At 36.9% G+C, this 19,562-nt stretch overlaps 1 protein-coding gene across 1 annotated transcript in view; it reads left to right on the top strand.

Annotated features, from left to right (window-relative positions):
* The window catches only part of LOC149804173 (deoxyribonuclease-1-like), a 30,555-nt gene extending 19,704 nt beyond the window's left edge, over window positions 1-10,851 (top strand). The window contains exons 4-5 of the mRNA XM_089954056.1: window positions 9,315-9,421; window positions 10,802-10,851. Of these exons, the coding sequence (XP_089810182.1) occupies window positions 9,315-9,421; window positions 10,802-10,851 (157 nt within the window). The remainder of the gene's footprint in view (window positions 1-9,314; window positions 9,422-10,801) is intronic.
* Window positions 10,852-19,562: the final 8,711 nt, after the last annotated feature.

The following is a 19,562-nucleotide window of genomic DNA, read 5'->3' as shown; positions in this document are numbered from 1 at the left end:
AATACATGACTATTTGTTCGACAGAAGACAGAATGTCAAGATTAAATCAAATATTTTATGCCAGCTGTGTTTTAGAATCTCAGCTTCAGAACTGAATATTTTTTGCACAGTATGTTTAAAATGTTCAGGACGCTGTAAAAAATGAATTTGAGAAATTAGCTTTAGGCGAGCAAGGCCACAACTTAGATGAATATAACCAGATAATTCAGCAATAAAGTTAGACTTGACTGCGCTGTTCTTGACAATGGTATATTGACAGGCGATATCTTAATAAAAACAGGTAGCTTTGTCGGGCACAAGATAAACTTGAAAAACTCATGCGATAACTTTAAACTGTGATTGAATACTGCTATAAATACCAAACCGATAAACTATATGACATTCCTTATGAAGATAGAAAGCGGAATGGAAGAAGAAAACCTGTGTAAAAACTGTCTAGACAAGAAGGGCAAACATAGTGACAATTTTATAATCGCAAGAGAACAATATTTCAAAGAAAGAGACCATTAAACAAAGAAAAATCATTGATGGTTGCAGTTTAAATTGTATTTTTGAAATATGTTATGCATTTCTTTTCACCTTGATGCCGTGTTAACACCACTGACAAAAACTGTCAACGTACCAGATAATGCAAGAATAAGCAAAGCGACTGGATCAGTACCAGATAATGCTAGAAAAAGCAAAGTGACTCGAACAGTACCAGATAATGCTAGAATAAGCAAAGTATCTGGATCAGTACCAGATGATGCTAGAATAAGCAAAGTATCTGGATCACTACCAGATAATGCTAGAATAAGCATAGTGACTGGATCAGTACCAGATCGTGCTAGAATAAGCATAGTGACTGGAACAGTACCAGATAATGCTAGAATAAGCATAGTGACTGGATCACTACCAGATCGTGCTAGAATAAGCAAAGTGACTGGAACAGTACCAGATAATGCTAGAATAAGCATAGTGACTGGATCACTACCAGATCGTGCTAGAATAAGCAAAGTGACTGGAACAGTACCAGATAATGCTAGAATAAGCATAGTGACTGGATCACTACCAGATAATGCTAGAATAAGCATAGTGACTGGATCAGTACCAGATAATGCTAGAATAAGCAAAGTATCTGGATCACTACCAGATAATGCTAGAATAAGCATAGTGACTGGATCAGTACCAGATCGTGCTAGAATAAGCATAGTGACTGGAACAGTACCAGATAATGCTAGAATAAGCAAAGTATCTGGATCACTACCAGATAATGCTAGAATAAGCATAGTGACTGGAACAGTACCAGATAATGCTAGAATAAGCAAAGTATCTGGATCAGTACCAGATCGTGCTAGAATAAGCATAGTGACTGGAACAGTACCAGATCATGCTAGAATAAGGAAAGTATCTGGGTCAGTACCAGATAATGCTAGAATAAGCATAGTGACTGGATCACTACCAGATCGTGCTAGAATAAGCAAAGTGACTGGAACAGTACCAGATAATGCTAGAATAAGCATAGTGACTGGATCACTACCAGATAATGCTAGAATAAGCAAAGTGACTGGAACAGTACCAGATAATGCTAGAATAAGCAAAGTATCTGGATCACTACCAGATAATGCTAGAATAAGCATAGTGACTGGATCAGTACCAGATCGTGCTAGAATAAGCATAGTGACTGGAACAGTACCAGATAATGCTAGAATAAGCAAAGTATCTGGATCACTACCAGATAATGCTAGAATAAGCATAGTGACTGGAACAGTACCAGATAATGCTAGAATAAGCAAAGTATCTGGATCACTACCAGATCGTGCTAGAATAAGCATAGTGACTGGAACAGTACCAGATCATGCTAGAATAAGCATAGTGACTGGAACAGTACCAGATAATGCTAGAATAAGCAAAGTATCTGGATCAGTACCAGATCGTGCTAGAATAAGCATAGTGACTGGAACAGTACCAGATCATGCTAGAATAAGGAAAGTATCTGGGTCAGTACCAGATAATGCTAGAATAAGCATAGTGACTGGAACAGTACCAGATAATGCTAGAATAAGCATAGTGACTGGATCAGTACCAGATCGTGCTAAAATAAGCATAGTGACTGGAACAGTACCAGATAATGCTAGAATAAGCAAAGTGTCTGGATCACTACCAGATAATGCTAGAATAAGCAAAGTGTCTGGATCACTACCAGATAATGCTAGAATAAGGAAAGTGTCTGGATCACTACCAGATAATGCTAGAATAAGCATAGTGACTGGATCACTACCAGATAATGCTAGAATAAGCATAGTGACTGGAACAGTACCAGATAATGCTAGAATAAGCAAAGTGTCTGGATCACTACCAGATAATGCTAGAATAAGCAAAGTGTCTGGATCACTACCAGATAATGCTAGAATAAGGAAAGTGTCTGGATCACTACCAGATAATGCTAGAATAAGCATAGTGACTGGAACAGTACCAGATAATGCTAGAATAAGCAAAGTATCTGGATCACTACCAGATCGTGCTAGAATAAGCATAGTGACTGGAACAGTACCAGATCATGCTAGAATAAGCATAGTGACTGGATCACTACCAGATAATGCTAGAATAAGCAAAGTATCTGGATCACTACCAGATCGTGCTAGAATAAGCATAGTGACTGGATCACTACCAGATAATGCTAGAATAAGCAAAGTATCTGGATCACTACCAGATCGTGCTAGAATAAGCATAGTGACTGGAACAGTACCAGATCATGCTAGAATAAGCATAGTGACTGGATCACTACCAGATAATGCTAGAATAAGCAAAGTATCTGGATCACTACCAGATCGTGCTAGAATAAGCATAGTGACTGGAACAGTACCAGATCGTGCTAGAATAAGCATAGTGACTGGATCACTACCAGATAATGCTAGAATAAGCAAAGTATCTGGATCACTACCAGATCGTGCTAGAATAAGCATAGTGACTGGATCACTACCAGATAATGCTAGAATAAGCAAAGTATCTGGATCACTACCAGATAATGCTAGAATAAGCATAGTGACTGGATCAGTACCAGATCGTGCTAGAATAAGCATAGTGACTGGAACAGTACCAGATCATGCTAGAATAAGGAAAGTATCTGGGTCAGTACCAGATAATGCTAGAATAAGCATAGTGACTGGAACAGTACCAGATAATGCTAGAATAAGCATAGTGACTGGATCAGTACCAGATCGTGCTAAAATAAGCATAGTGACTGGATCAGCCAAGAAAGCCACAAGCTGTCCAGCAATCCGAAGATAATTGTACTGAAAATAATTGTCATACATTTCGTTTGTTTCCTCCATAGATTTGTATCCGCTATTTGCTTTTCATACATTTCGTTTGTTTCCTCCATAGATTCGTATCCGCTATTTGCTTGTCATACATTTCGTTTATTTCCTCCATAGATTTGTATCCGCTATTTGCTTGTCATACATTTCGTTTGTTTCCTCCATAGATTTGTATCCGCTATTTGCTTGTCATACATTTCGTTTGTTTCCTCCATAGATTTGTATCCGCTATTTGCTTGTCATACATTTCGTTTGTTTCCTCCATAGATTCTGCCTTTTTATTCAACAACGTCTGCATAATTTACGTAGCATAATGTTTTTCCTTAATCTTGTATAGTCATTAATTTATGATAAATACTTTTCCCTTAAGACAATGTTCTGTTAGCGTGGAGTCAAATGGAAATTAGAACTGAATAAGCAGTTTATTTTGTTTTGTTTTACCATACTTTCCTACATATAATAGGCACGAAATAGTTTTCTTCAAACACCATGTCTTTTGCTTTCTTGTCAAATAGAAGACATCCGACTAACCTTGTATTCGTTCTGCAATCTTTCTACTTATGCACCTTCACCCACCCACACATATATTCAAAACATTCTACCACTGACTGCTAACCTGCTTAGATTAGTACCTTCTATTTGTATCTCTTAAGGTAACACTGACCTGCTTATATTAGTACCTTCTATTTTTATACCTTAAGGTAACACTAACCTGACTTGATTAGTGTTTCTGTTTTGTATCCTTAAAGGTAGCACTAATCTGCTTAGATTAGTACCATTCTTCCTTTCTGCATCATTTATGGTAGCACTAACCTGCTATGATTAGTTCGTCTGATTTGTTTTCTTTAAGGTAGCACTAACCTGCTTATATTACTACCTTCCTTTTCTGCAACCTTTAAGGTAGCACAAAACTCAATCAGAGACAAAGTATATGTGCCTTGATGAACGTCAACAAAGAACCATCACCACTTCTGTAATGTGTCGCCTGGATCTATGACAATTATTGTCGTCCCTAATATGCCATGTTCTATTCTTTATTTCTGATATCGGACAGATGGTGACAACATTGTCTAAAGAGTGTTCTTTATTCGCTGTTTCTCAAATCTGTTGCACTTTCAACTCATTACTTGCATGTCAGAGTCAATTCATGGTCAATATCCAAAATGATATTAGTTACTGTCTCTCCTCTACGGACAATATTTGCCATCTCATAATTGATTCAAACCCAACATTTCCTCTCATATTAATTAATTTGGTTTAGTTTATAACATTTTTTTGTGTTGCGTAGTTGCATATTTCACCTGGTCCTTCTTTGAAAAAAAAAGATTCATTTCTTTCTCTCAGATGCAAATAGATGAGTTTGACTTGTGATGTATTTTAATGTTCGTCCAGTAAATTTTGTAATTATTTCAAAACAACATATCACACATGTTTTCTTTTTAAAAACAAATGTTCTTGCTTAACTACACCATTTTTTTCGCAAGTGAAAGAAAACAAAATGCTTCCATCTTAAATATGAAAATGTAATTCATCATCCATGTATTTTAAAAGCAACACATTAAAATAGAGTTATCGTATAGTTCTGATGTTTGTCCGAGTATTCCATTTATAACGCAGTTTAATGAATATCTCATATTTCAAAGAACATACCTCTGTCTACAAGTATTTAATATAATATTGTCTTCTGTTAAAAATATAAATAGGATATAATGTTAAGACTCTAGGTCATAAACTTTGTAACAGAAAGAAAGTGAAACCAACAATTTGAGTAAAATCAACACGCAATTTATTTCTCTGCAATACAAAATGAAAATTCAAATGAAATTTACAATATCGTAAATAAATTCATAGTACCCCTAAATGTCCTATTACAAGTCCAGAAATATAGAAGTTTCCAAATGAATTCCAGTAGTCTTGAATTTTATGATATAACACAATGATGCAGTCCAGAATGTCTTTGAATGAGTTCGCAAAATCGAAAGTAATATATTAATCCCAAAGTCAATGAGCGCTTTAATAATTTCAGTGAATACTTTGAACAAATAAGTCCTCTCGAATCATATCTGATTTCAACAACACAGCTGTAAACTCTGATCAAATGGATTCCCACTGACTGATCTTAAACAGGAACAAATTATTTGTTTATCAAATCCCTATTTATACACATTTTCACTTGAACTTTATCATATCAGGATCTGAAGCAGTCCAACCGAAACACCATGTCTAATTGTAAGCAAGACTGGACTTGAACTCAAATGCTACGTAAAGATTCTCCTTACGAACGACCATAATCTAGAGTTCAACATACAATCATCGACAAAAGTCAATCTTATAATATAGAATAAATATACATAATTATAACGATCTTAATTTTTGATCCCTCTAGCTTCCTCATATATACATTTTGGGAGCTTGTCAGTTTTAATTTTTGTTGACCTGCGTGCGAGTATCTTTATGAACGTTATCTACTATGTGGACGATAACATAAATATGTTATCATGTGTACTCTTCAAATCACTCTAGATACAATGGCGATTACTGTAGAAATGGTTTACACATAGATTACTAAGCTCCATGTGTTTTTATTCGCCTGTAAAGAAATAATTGGCTGCTTCTGTGAAATAAGGATTTATTTTTAACCTTGGCAATAAAACGTACTGGGTAATCCTTCCGGTAATCAGTAGCTGGGTTGAACATCTATTTTGGATCCGATTCTCTGCCTTTCACAGGATCAAAACTCTTTTTAAATTTATTCTCGGGGATTCAAGGATAAACATTTGTTACGGTCACTGCTGCTACATCAATAATTCTCTCTTCTCTCTCTCTCTCTCTCTCTCTCTCTCTCTCTCTCTCTCTCTGGGGATGTTTACGGAGTAGAAAACAATTCGTTGCATGTGATTGGAATCTACAGCTCGAGCTAATGAAAATGTAGCACTCATATCGTACTGAAAACAAATAAGTTTCAAATTAAGTATCTAGGATGCCCCGTTCGACACCTTCTGTAGAATTTGTTAATGTAATGATTAATCTCAAATCATGTACCTTCTGTAGAATTTTTTAATGTAATGATTAATCTCAAATCATGTACCTTCTGTAGAATTTTTTAATGTAATGATTAATCTCAAATCATGTACCTTCTGTAGAATTTGTTAATGTAATGATTAATCTCAAATCATGTACCTTCTGTAGAATTTGTTAATGTAATGATTAATCTCAAATCATGTACCTTCTGTAGAATTTGTTAATGTAATGATTAATCTCAAATCAAGTACCTTCTGCAGTTCTTGCCACTGTAACGGTAAATCTCAAATCACGACGAAAAGGAATGAAGGATGCAATTTACCATGGTATAGCTGGATTCATAAACGGTGGTGAGGGTGTGCATCTTAATACGTAATACACCCTCATCACAAATGTAGGTTACATTGATCTATATTTCAAGATTGACTAACTTTGGTAAAACAGCGTTTTAAGTTTATTTCTTAGGCTGTGTTTCTGTTAGAATCATGAAATTGGGAGATTTTATACATTTCGGTTGGTACCATGTTTTAACAGGAAAAAAATGCCAACGTGACAAACATTTAACATTTTACGTTTTCTGCTTAGCACATGAGCAAATAAGTTTCATCACAAAGTAGATCACTATGACCTTCGTTTCATGCTTCACTGACGTTGGTTGTGCTTTACGTATAGTTATTAAGCTATGTTTACACTAGAATCGACAAAGTGTGTGATAAAATCGCCTACTACTAAGCGTATATCCTTTTATTTATACAAATCAAAGTTGTATGAAAGCGCAGTTGCGGACATTTAGCGATTGGCCATATCCATGCATCCTTGGGTGCGTCCGTATGCCTGTTTGTCATATGGTTGTTCCTGTAGACATAAATCCATCTACACCTATCTTGTTTGTTTCGTGTTTGACGGCACATAAACACACGAAAGGCTATAAGGTACTCGGGCAATCAGAGAACAGTGCCTTGCACAAAGGCACACAGCAGCCGACCTGGATTGGTTGGGGCAGGATTCGAAGCTGTGAACTTTGGCTTGTTATTCCAGCTCACTACTGAGCCACCGCATCTTCCCTAGCAACTGCAAGAGGTTTATTATATATGTATTTATTATATATTTATTTATTATATATGTATTTATTATATACTTATTTTTTATATATTTATTTATTATATACTTATTATATATTTTTTTGTTATATATTTATTTATTATACGTTTATTTATTATATACTTATTTATTATATATTTATTCATTATATATTTATATATATATTTATTTATTATATATTTTTCGTCAACATAAGTAGACTACCTGGAACGTTTCAGATAATGGGTTAATCCCAGTGGGACGGGGAATGAATTGGATATTTGAAATGGTTTCCGAATCTTTTTTACGGTATACAATACAACGGTTGGGGATATTACAGGAAGACGAGAAATATGGTCGAAATTTTTTCCCTCGTGAATAGATAGGTATTTGAACTTTGTACGCCTACTTTAGTCAATCTCTTTATCAATCTAAAATGCTTCCATCGAACTCCGATTCATTTTAATACATTGTAAAGGTCCATTACGTGCAATACCAATTTACACGTGCGCGACGTTCTTCTGTAGCGCAAATCTTAACCTAAATTTGTCAGATGTTCCCGAGACGCTGCTACAGAGACGAGCATTCGTAAAGCAATAACTGTACCAAGATGACACGTGTCATAGCTACATAGACGAGCATACGTAAAGCAATAACTGTACCAAGATGACACGTGGCATAGCTACAGAGACGAGCATTCGTAAAGCAATAACTGTACCAAGATGACACGTGGCATAGCTACAGAGACGAGCATTCGTAAAGCAATAACTGTGCCAAGATGACAGGTGACATAGCTACAGAGAGGAGCATTCGTAAAGCAATAACTGTATCAAGATGACACGTGACATAGCTACAGAGACGAGCATTCGTAAAACAATAACTGTACCAAGATGACACGTGTCATAGCTACATAGACGAACATACGTAAAGCAATAACTGTACCAAGATGACATGTGACATAGCGACATAGACGAGCATTCGTAAAGCAATAACTGTACCAAGATGACACGTGTCATAGCTACATAGACGAGCATACGTAAAGCAATAACTGTACCAAGATGACACGTGGCATAGCTACAGAGACGAGCATTCGTAAAGCAATAACTGTACCAAGATGACACGTGGCATAGCTACAGAGACGAGCATTCGTAAAGCAATAACTGTACCAAGATGACACGTGTCATAGCTACATAGACGAGCATACGTAAAGCAATAACTGTACCAAGATGACACGTGGCATAGCTAAAGAGACGAGCATTCGTAAAGCAATAACTGTACCAAGATGACACGTGGCATAGCTACAGAGACGAGCATACGTAAAGCAATAACTGTACCAAGATGACACGTGGCATAGCTACAGAGACGAGCATACGTAAAGCAATAACTGTGCCAAGATGACACGTGACATAGCTACAGAGACGAGCATTCGTAAAGCAATAACTGTACCAAGATGACACGTGGCATAGCTACAGAGACGAGCATACGTAAAGCAATAACTGTACCAAGATGACACGTGGCATAGCTACAGAGACGAGCATACGTAAAGCAATAACTGTGCCAAGATGACACGTGACATAGCTACAGAGACGAGCATTCGTAAAGCAATAACTGTACCAAGATGACACGTGGCATAGCTACAGAGACGAGCATACGTAAAGCAATAACTGTACCAAGATGACACGTGGCATAGCTACATAGACGAGCATACGTAAAGCAATAACTGTGCCAAGATGACACGTGACATAGCTACAGAGACGAGCATTCGTAAAGCAATAACTGTACCAAGATGACACGTAAAATTCTTAATACTTTAAACAACCGATATAACAAAAGTTTAAATCATCAGAGGAATTGGAATCAGTTTTATTATTGCGTGTTCAAATATTATCATTGCTTTCCTTCTCTTCCCTGCAGACTGGATCGGCTGGAACTCTTGGGTTCACACCAATATAATGATGGGCCTGAAGACCACTTTGAACGGGAACCCTACTCAGTCCTTTTTTGGACCAGATCGGCTAACCGTACAAGCAAGTGGCAGAACCAATGCAAAAATTGTTTATCTCACTGCATTTTATTGTATTATAGCTCTATTTACCGATGGTATCTATTCTATTTCATTTAACGAGGGCGTGCATTTTATTTAATTAAAAATCGAGTGTTGCTTTCTAAGTGTCAAAAATCAATACGTACCATTTCAAACCGAGTGTTGTTTTCTAGTTTTCAAAACTCAACACGTACCATTTCAAACAGAGTGTTGTTTTCTAATTGTCAAAAATCAGCAAGTACCATTTCAAACCGAGCGTTGTTTTCTAGTTGTCAAATTTCAACACGTACCATTTCAAACCGAGTGTTGCTTTCTAATTGTCAAAAGTCAACACGTACCATTTCAAACAGAGTGTTGTTTTCTAATGGTCAAAAATCAACAAGTACCATTTCAAACCGAGCGTTGTTTTCTAGTTGTCAAAATTCAACACGTACCATTTCAAACCGAGTGATTTTTCTTCTAATTGTCAAAAATCAACACGTACCGTTTCAAATCAAGTATTGTTTTCTAATTGTTAAAAATCAACAAGTACCATTTCAAACCGAGTGTTGCTTTCTAATTGTCAAAAATTATTACGTGCCATTTCAAACCAAGTGTTGTTTTCTAGTTGTCAAAATTCAACACGTACCATTTCAAACCGAGTGTTTTTTCTTCTAACTGTCAAAAATCAACATGCACAATTTTAAACCGAGTGTTGTTTTCTAATTGTCAAAAATCAACACGTACCATTTCAAACCGAGTGTTGTTTTCTAGTTGTCAAAAATCAACACGTGCCATTTCAAACCGAGCGTTGCTTTCTAATTGTCAAAAATCAACACGTACAATTTCAAACCTAGTGTAGTTTTATAATTGTCAAAAATCATCACGTACCATTTCAAGCCAAGTATTGTTTTCTAATTTTCAAAAATCAGCACGTTCCATTTAAAATCAAACTGTGTGTTGTTTTTAATTGTCAAAAATCAACACGTTCCATTTCAAATCAAACCGAGTGTTGTTTTCTAATTGTCAAAAATCAACACGTACCATTTCAAACCGAGTGTTGTTTTCTAATTGTCAAAAATCAACACGTACAATTTCAAACCGAGTGTTGTTTTCTAAGTGTCAAAAATCAACACTTACCATTTGAAACTGAGTTGTTTCTTGCTAACATTCCAAATCAGTTTTCTTCGATTTGTAATTTAATTTATTGAACTTCGATAGCTACCGGAATAACGAGATCATTTACGCTAATATAAAATGAACATAAATGTGTGTGTGTGTGTGTGTGTGTGTGTGTGTGTGTGTGTGTGTGTGTTGTGCAAAGTTTGTCTTTCAATATTAAATATTTAATGTTATTTTCCCATATATCTTTTTTCAGAGTTTGCCCTGGTGGGTGTTCACGTTAAACCAAGCGATGCTGTAGCTTAGATTCGTTACTTGTACGATGTTTACCTTGATATTCTATCACAATGGATAGGTGTTCAGGTATACACCCAAATGCCACTCCGACAACTCCACCCCACCCCACTCCCAGTTAATCGTTCCAAGGGATCATCCATGTGTCCAATCATAGTGAATGGAATTACATTACCTCAATTTTCGTCCATTAAGAGTGACAAACAATGCTTTGCTTTGTCATATGATAGGAATGAAATGGTTAAAACATTCGAGATCCTTACCAAAATGAACACATAACTAATGCAGTTCCTGTAGACCGAGATATTAATGTTTGACCAAATTCTTATATTTTTTGCACTAGATCAAACTTAAATCCCATGAACGATCTGTCTCAGAGGAAACATTTTAAAAGGATGAAAATAATAAACTGTGCGTCTCGTTTTTGTTTTGTCTTTTTGTATAAAAAAAAAAAAAACCCCTTTGTAAGGGTCCACTTTACAAATCCGAGAAAAGGTCCCTTGGAAGGTGACCACTTTAAAAATCAGAGAAAAGGCCCCTTGTAAGGTGACCACTTATAACAAGATAACCGGATGGGATTTCGGATTTACAACAGAATACTTTTGATGGTGATACAAATACAATGTTTAATGACGAATTACTTCAATGTGCAATTAATTATGATTAATATGTGCGTGTATATTGTATATGATCCAAATATCAAGATAACCGGATGGGATTTCGGATTTACAACAGAATACTTTTGATGGTGATACAAATACAATGTTTAATGACGAATTACTTCAGTGTGCAATTAATTATGATTAATATGTGCGTGTATATTGTATATGATCCAAATATTGGATCAATTAACATAAAACGCACGGACTTAATAATGAAAATACAAATACATGACCCTACACAGTACAATGACAATGCGTGAATGATACACAGTTATTTCACAACGAAAGAATTTTGTGTTTTACTCAAATAGTAAAGAAATGTATTTTACTCACAGTAAAATATATTCACTCAGATAGTGAAATTATGTAAACAAAAAGGGACAGATATACAAATTATCTTTACAGTCCCAAAACCACACTGGGTTTTGCAAACCCCAAAAATTAGCCCACGGCTAAAAGATTACAGGTATGGAGTTACACTCCGCCACCAGCACACTCGGCTAGCAGTCACACTGGCCAATCAAGCCGTCACTATTCCAGGTTGGTCAATCAAGTAATCAGCGCTCACCAATCAGCAACGCCCGATCTTACTTGACTAGCAACATTACTCAGCTCTACGGCTGCAATGGTTTAGCTTCACAACTGCTGTGGTCGACTTCTAGGGTCGACTCCGATCACTCCGACAACTGATCGCTCTGGTCAGCTCTACAGCTGATCACTCTTGTTACTCGGGTCAGCTGAAAATACATCTAACACCGTGTACTATGCATGATACTGGGAAGACGGAATGACGTTATATACGGTACAGATTACATTATCGGCACAATAATTAGAAAACTATAAACAGGTTCAGAATTAATCCCATCCGTTCCCGAAAAGAATCCAACGGTACTAAACGTTTCTTAAAAATGCAGCTTTGTATTGCTAATATAAATCCCTTGCTAAGTCACAAACAAGAAAAGAAAATATTTGCATTACGCTACGTAAACTGAAGCTACATACAAAAATAAACGTGGTAGTACAATAGTTATAACTTATTCACAATAAATTAATAATTTACATACCTCTACAGCTGAAGAATTGCAAGTCCTGACATATATTGGTGTGGTCCCTCTCAGACTTCATCAAAGAGGAGATCCTCTAGTGTCTAAAGTTAAGGTTTTTATGTGCTTATGTTCTTCCCCAATATGTCTTTTATTGTATCAGTTTTAATAAATTTGGATTTTATTAAATTTTGATCAAGGGTTTGTACACCTCCCTAACTAGTGTTTAGATGCTCTTGATCCATGGCTGGTCTTATGAGTTTTGTTTACATAAGTGATCCATGTCAGGGATCAGTGTTGTCCGGTGTTTGCGATGTGTGTTGTGCTATATTGTTTTGTATGTTAACCCTTGTATTTTGTACGAACTGGCTGATATAAATCAAATTTATTGTGTTGTTATTTAATTATGCAAGATTTAAGTTTTGTAGAAGCAGTTTAATGTCAAGTAAAAAAGAAGGAAGTAAATGTAATTATTTGGTGTAAAAGACGAATAAGGAAATATTTTAACGCACGAGTTCAAATTATGGTCGCTTAGTTATAAGTTATTCTAGTCTGGCAATTGGTAGCAAATCTGTTGAAACTCTAGAGTAACTAGTAATTAGTATAAATGAGTAAGCCGAATATAAATTCTGGAATCTTTACAAATTACCAAGTTACTTTGTTGAAACCATTAGGTAGATATGAAATAAGTATAATATGTAATGAATGTAATAATACACAAGAAGCAACGGAATTGCTTAGCGCATGAGTTCAAATTAGGGTCATTTAGTTAAAGCACGGGCAGAGCAGGGAAGTTCTACAGACCAGACCCCCAGACCAAAATAAACCTTCCTGCGAGAACTTTCTCCGTAGAAGCCTCAGATTTCAAAAATAAGTTTTCCTGCGAGAATTAATTTGCGTAAATTCGTTCCCGATTGCAATTTTTGTGTGCAAAAATCATTGATTTTGGACAGCAATTTTGGGGGGGGGGGTAGGAGAAATTTATTCCGTCGATGAAGTTTGCGAAGTTTGGCTGCGGATCCTAATTTTACCTCGCATTAAAACAATATAGTTGAAAATAATATGAGTCGGAAAGCTAGTAGAGTTGGAGAGCCTCATTCTGCCAGATTAGCGCGAGAAGAGTTAGCGGCAGTAAGGAAACTTATCCCGGCAAAACAATTATTTAAGAAAAAAGTTCGTGATTACGAAGATTCTCAATATGGAATTACTGAGATATCGTCAAAGTTGTTGAGTCCAGTCACTGGAGCAATCGAGCAAGTCGCATACGGCGATAAAAAGGAAGATAAGGAACTTAGGAAGCGCGGTCTTATTCCTATGACGAGAGATATCGAGCAACACACTCGATTATTGCCGGAGCGAATAGTACAAACACAAACACGAGCACAAGCACGAGCGCAAGCGCAAGCACAAGCACAAGCACTAGCACAAGCACAAGCACAAGCACGAGCACAAGCACGAGCACAACAAGAACAAGAACAAGCGCAAGAAGAAGAACAAGCTCAAGAGGAAGAAGAAGAAGAAAGGAAGGAGGGTGTTAAAAAAAAAGAACCTCGAGATATAATAATAGAAAAATTTACCAAGAGTGGTTGGGAAACAATGGAAAAACAATTTGAGGTATTTGGAGATGATATTAGATTATTTGCTATTTTTGCTGAAGATTCCTTTGACAATAGAAAGGCGTTTTTAACTGAAGACGGATTTAAAAAAATTAAATCGCGGGATATTTGGTATAATAATTTATTTCGAGTTAGATTTAATTTATCTGAGGTGAGAAAAACCAGTGCCCTGTATAGTACATTTCTGGATATCGCAGATGCAAGGAAGGAGGAAAAAAAAACTTCGGATAAATCACAAGAAATAACTCAACAAGAGAAAGAAACTGCGAAGTCCGACTATGAAAATCTTCATAAAACTATCAAAACTAATTTTACCCGTGATGCGTATGAACAAATCGCAAGGGGGGAAAATTTAGTAGATATCGCCGCGGATTATGATGATAGGGATAAATATTTTAACCCCGATGTTCGTGGAAAACCTCTTGAAAAAAGCAAATATATCGACTGGATATATTTTGCTAGTAAAAAACCACCTTACAAACGTGATGACGAATATTTTAAATTTATGGAAAAAGTAAAACAAAAAGAAAAAGAAAAGGAAGAGAAGGACGTGTTAACGGAGTGGTTTAGCGAACCATCAAAACCAAAACCAAAGACAGGAAGTGGATATACTGTTTGCCCTGACAGTGTTGTCAACGATGTATCTCGCCTTGAGGTATTAATCGGAGGAAAACGAGCCGGAAATAACTCTCGCGAAGTAATCAACGAAGCCTCAGATATTTGTCAGCGATTATTCCGCGGTGGTGTCATCGACTCTCACATTTACAAGGAACTTATCGATGAACTCATCGATTAAAACAACACAATTGAAATAACATGATTGTTCACAAATATCAATGCAGACCCAGACAGGTCCGCGTAGTAAACTCTCGATTGCCCGTATACAGATATATCCACGGTAATGGATTCGGCGATATTGTTGGAAGTCTCTTTACGCGAATAATACCTAAAATTGGACCCATGATTAAACAGATTGGTTTAAAAGCAATAGGAAAGATTGGCGAGACTGCTGCCATTTCTGGTATCAAAAAAATAGCCAGTAAAGGCTACGATTTTGTCAGAGAAAAAATATCAAATTTAATACGTAAAAGAGAGCCAGTTAAATTGCCTATCACCAGTGAAATGCCACCCGAAATCAGCAAAGTCATAAACGACGCAGCAAATAAAAAAATAAACGACCTAGCGCAGGAAGTTGCTAAAACAAATCTAGCACAGGAAGTTGCTAACACAAATCTAGCAAAGGAAATTGTTAAGACAAATCTAGCAAATAAAGTTGCTAACACAAATCTAGCAAAGGAAATTGCTAAGACAAATCTAGCAAATACAAGCTTCATTTCAGGTAGTGGTCTTCGTTTTAGATGATATTCTTAATAATAAATGTTCGCACAAGTGTCAAATGAAGTGTTTGACATGGACGAGCCCGTAGGCAGAGACACATCCGTGCGAGATTTCCAGTATTTTTCATACGACGCAGTGACACCAAATGCACCTAATCGCATTGAAATTCAAGTTCACGACACAACGAGATATTTTCTTCCATCAGAGGCATATATCGAATTTGATGGCGAAATAAGAAGAGCTAATGATACCAATTATCCAGCAGATTCCAAAGTTGGATTTGTCAATAACGGAATTATGGCTTTATTCAAGAGCGTCACCTACACGATTGATGGAAGAGAAATTGAATCAATTACAGATAACGCTGATGCTGCAACGACGGTGATAGGCCTGGCCAGATACTCGGATGATTTTACCAGGTCAGCTGGTCCTAGTATGATGTTCGCCAAGGATACTAACGACAGCGCAGATCACAGCCAGTATAATATCGCTATACCGAGAAATGCCGCTGATAATGCTGACGCCACCCTGCTGGCGGTAATGATCAACCCCAATGACAATTATAACCTTGGATTTGCCACGCGGAAATTAATGTTAGTTGGTCCTAGTTTAAGATTCTCTTGTGCAATTCCGCTATCCCACATTTTTGGATTTTGTAGACACTTCAGAAAAGTTATTTACGGGGCGAAACACACAATTTCCTTCATTCGAGACCCCGCAAGTGATAATAGAGCTATCTGGAGAGACAATGATACTGTCCCTGATGCAGGTAAGGTAATCCTAAACAAATTTACCTTGTGGATGCCAGCGATAACTCCATCGATACTCGAGGAAGAAAAATTATTATCATTCATGAATCAAGGCGGAAAATCCGTCATGTCCTGGTTGACAACGATGACCGACTTTACCGACATTAATATCAACGGAATATTTACCTGGCGAATTGCGTCACAACAGGGCGCTTCGGCACCTAGACACATCTTCATTGTTCTCCAAAACACAAACAGATACGATCAAACTCACAGTCATATGATATTTGATCATTTCGCAGCAACAAACGTTTCATTAAGGATAAACGGCCAACAAGAACCATCCGAGGAAATATCAATTAATTTTCCCACCTATTCGACGTCCCGTGCATATCATCGCTTGCTAAGTTTCATGGGACGCGATCAAAATATCGATACAGGATTGCAAATATCACAGTTGGATTTTAATACTCGCTATCCTATCTTTTACTTCTCCTTGGAGCATCTCGACTTGGTAAAACAATCCGTTGTCGATATCCATTTCAAAGCCAGAATTAACACAGGTGGGCAAGTAGCAAGAGCCATCGCGGTGATCCTCAGTGATAGAACAATGATCTTGGAAGGCATCAGCGGTAGAATGAGAATTATTGACGCTCCTGTCGAGAACATGTGACAAATTCCAAATTTAGACTAAGCGATTATTAATATGCCATACGAACACGTCAGCGTAACTCTGACCCCGGGTCAGATAAAAAAACTCCAAACAGCAACTGCAAGGCGAAGCGGCTTGAATTTAACCCTGAAAAATGATCAAATTCATGGTGGGCCTAACAAACTATCGCTAACTAGAAGTCAACGTGAAAGATTTACCAGAGCCAAATCGGCGAATTCCGGCGTTCATGTGAATCTCTCAATAGGCGCCATCAGAGACATGGTCAAAGTAGGCGGATTTATTCCTCTTCTTCCCTTACTAGCTCCATTACTAACAGGCGCAGCATCGGCCTTGGGTGGATTTGGGGTTAAAAAAATATTAGAAAAAGTTAAAGGAGGACAATACCGTAAAAAAAAGGGAGGACTCTCCATCCCCCCCAGCCTATTCGAGGAAATTTTTCAAAGATTTCCTCGGTTGGGATCAGGCCTTTATCTAAGACGGCCCCCATACGGATCAGGCCTAAGATTAGCACGGCCTATTCAAATTTAGATCTAATCAGCGAAGTAAAGAATAAAAAAATAAAATTTTTCAGAGGTGTATTTATGCGAGATCAACTACCAGAAAAACCAAACCCTACCGAGACAGGAATAATTAATCTCGATAAAAATACCGGCCCTGGCACACACTGGGTTGCCTATGCGATTAATCCTCGCGAAGTCGTTTATTTTGATTCGTACGGATTAGCACCGCCAAATGAATTTATTAACTATGTGTCAAAACTAAATCTTCCGATTTGGTATTCGACACTTCCAACGCAGACATTAGCGGATCCACCGATATGCGGCCCTGAATCAATTAACGTCCTCGATGCAATTTCAAAATCATCCGGTCCGTATCATAAAATTGTATTTGAATATGTCATAGATAAATATCATGGTTGATATTTACGGTAGATTTATCTACAGGAAGGAAAAAGCAGAAGTGACTGACGTCGATCTATCAAAGTTCGCAACCAAGAGCGATATTAACAATCTTCTATCGCTGTCAGAGGTGGACCCTGGCGAAGTTGCTGTTTTTCAAAATACCGAAGGGCGATTACAAACCAGCAACGTGAAAATAACTGATATAATCAAGCGAGAAGAATATAATGATCATATTAGTCAGTTTACTCGCCAATCGGAATTAGTGTTGAAATCTATAGCTGATATTACCGATCTATTAGCGGTATTGCCACTAAAGGCCAATATCGCGGATGTGGAAAAATCCGACAAAGAGCTATCAGCGGCGATGCTTCTAAAGGCTGATAAAGCATCACACGACGATCTTCAGGATAGAGTGACAAAAAGATTTACCAAGCTAACTAACGATCTTAAAAAACTAGACGATACATCAAAAAATCTCAGTAAAAAACTCGACGAGGATATAAAAAAAATCATCGATACCTCTTCAACTACACATAACGACCTCAACGAGAAAACAAGAAAAATAAACGAAGATATTGCCCAAATCAACAGAGAGATTGAATCGGCACGTGCATTAATATTTCAAAAAGCCGATAGAACATCACATAACGATCTCAGCGAGAAAGTAAAATCCATCAACGAGGAAATTACCAAAATAAATACCGCGATGGGTCAGAAAATCGATAGAACATCACACAGCGATCTTACCGAGAAAACAAAGAAAATAAACGAAGATATCGCCCAAATCAACAAAGATATTGAAGCGGCACGTGCACTAATATTTCAAAAAGCCGATAGAACATCACATAACGATCTTACCGAGAAAACAAGAAAAATCAACGAAGATATCGCCCAAATCAACAAAGATATTGAATCGGCACGTGCACTAATATTTCAAAAAACCGATAGAACATCACATAACGATCTCAGAGAGAAAACAAGAAAAATCGACGAGGATATTACTAAAATTAACGATGATATTAACGCGGTACGCCAAATCGTAAACGAAAAAATCGATAAAACATCACACGACGAGAAAACAAAATCCATCAACGATGATATTAACGCGGTACGCCAAATCGTAAACGAAAAAGTCGATAAAACATCACACGATGATCTCCACGAGAAAACAAAAAAAATCAGCGAAGATGTTACTAAAATATCCGAGGAAATTAACGTGGTTCGAGAATTAGCGAATAAAAAAGTCGATACATCAGTGTACGACGGAGAAATTCAAAATATCAACGCGAAACTTCTCGACGCAACTACAAAAATTAGTGATATTAACTTAGAAATATCATCGTTGGATATTCCTGCGTTGATGCGTATTTCGATACCAAATCAGGTAGAATCAAAAGATCTTTCCTGCAATGTATCATTTGTGCTGAGGACACAAAATATTACCTGGACACCTGATAATGATTTTTTTAACTTTACCGCGCCAATTCAGGGTGTATATCGAGTATATATTATTTCGAAGTTAATAAAATTTAACGTGACGGCCGATAATCATGAAATTTATGAATACTATCCTGGATTTTTCGTTATTTCCATAGATGAAAATAACATCGTAAATTTCACACTAGAACCAGAAGGCAGAACTACCATGGGACCAGTGTATTATTTTGTAATTTTCGAATATTTATCGGGTTGGGCCGTAATTGGTCGACCCGAGCCGGTCGCAGTTGCCGAGGAAGAGGG

This window comes from Sinohyriopsis cumingii, chromosome 3, assembly GCF_028554795.1.
Source record: "Sinohyriopsis cumingii isolate HCF-2022 chromosome 3, ASM2855479v2, whole genome shotgun sequence".
NCBI lineage: Eukaryota > Metazoa > Mollusca > Bivalvia > Unionida > Unionidae > Sinohyriopsis > Sinohyriopsis cumingii.
This window is presented reverse-complemented; position numbering and strand designations above follow the sequence as displayed.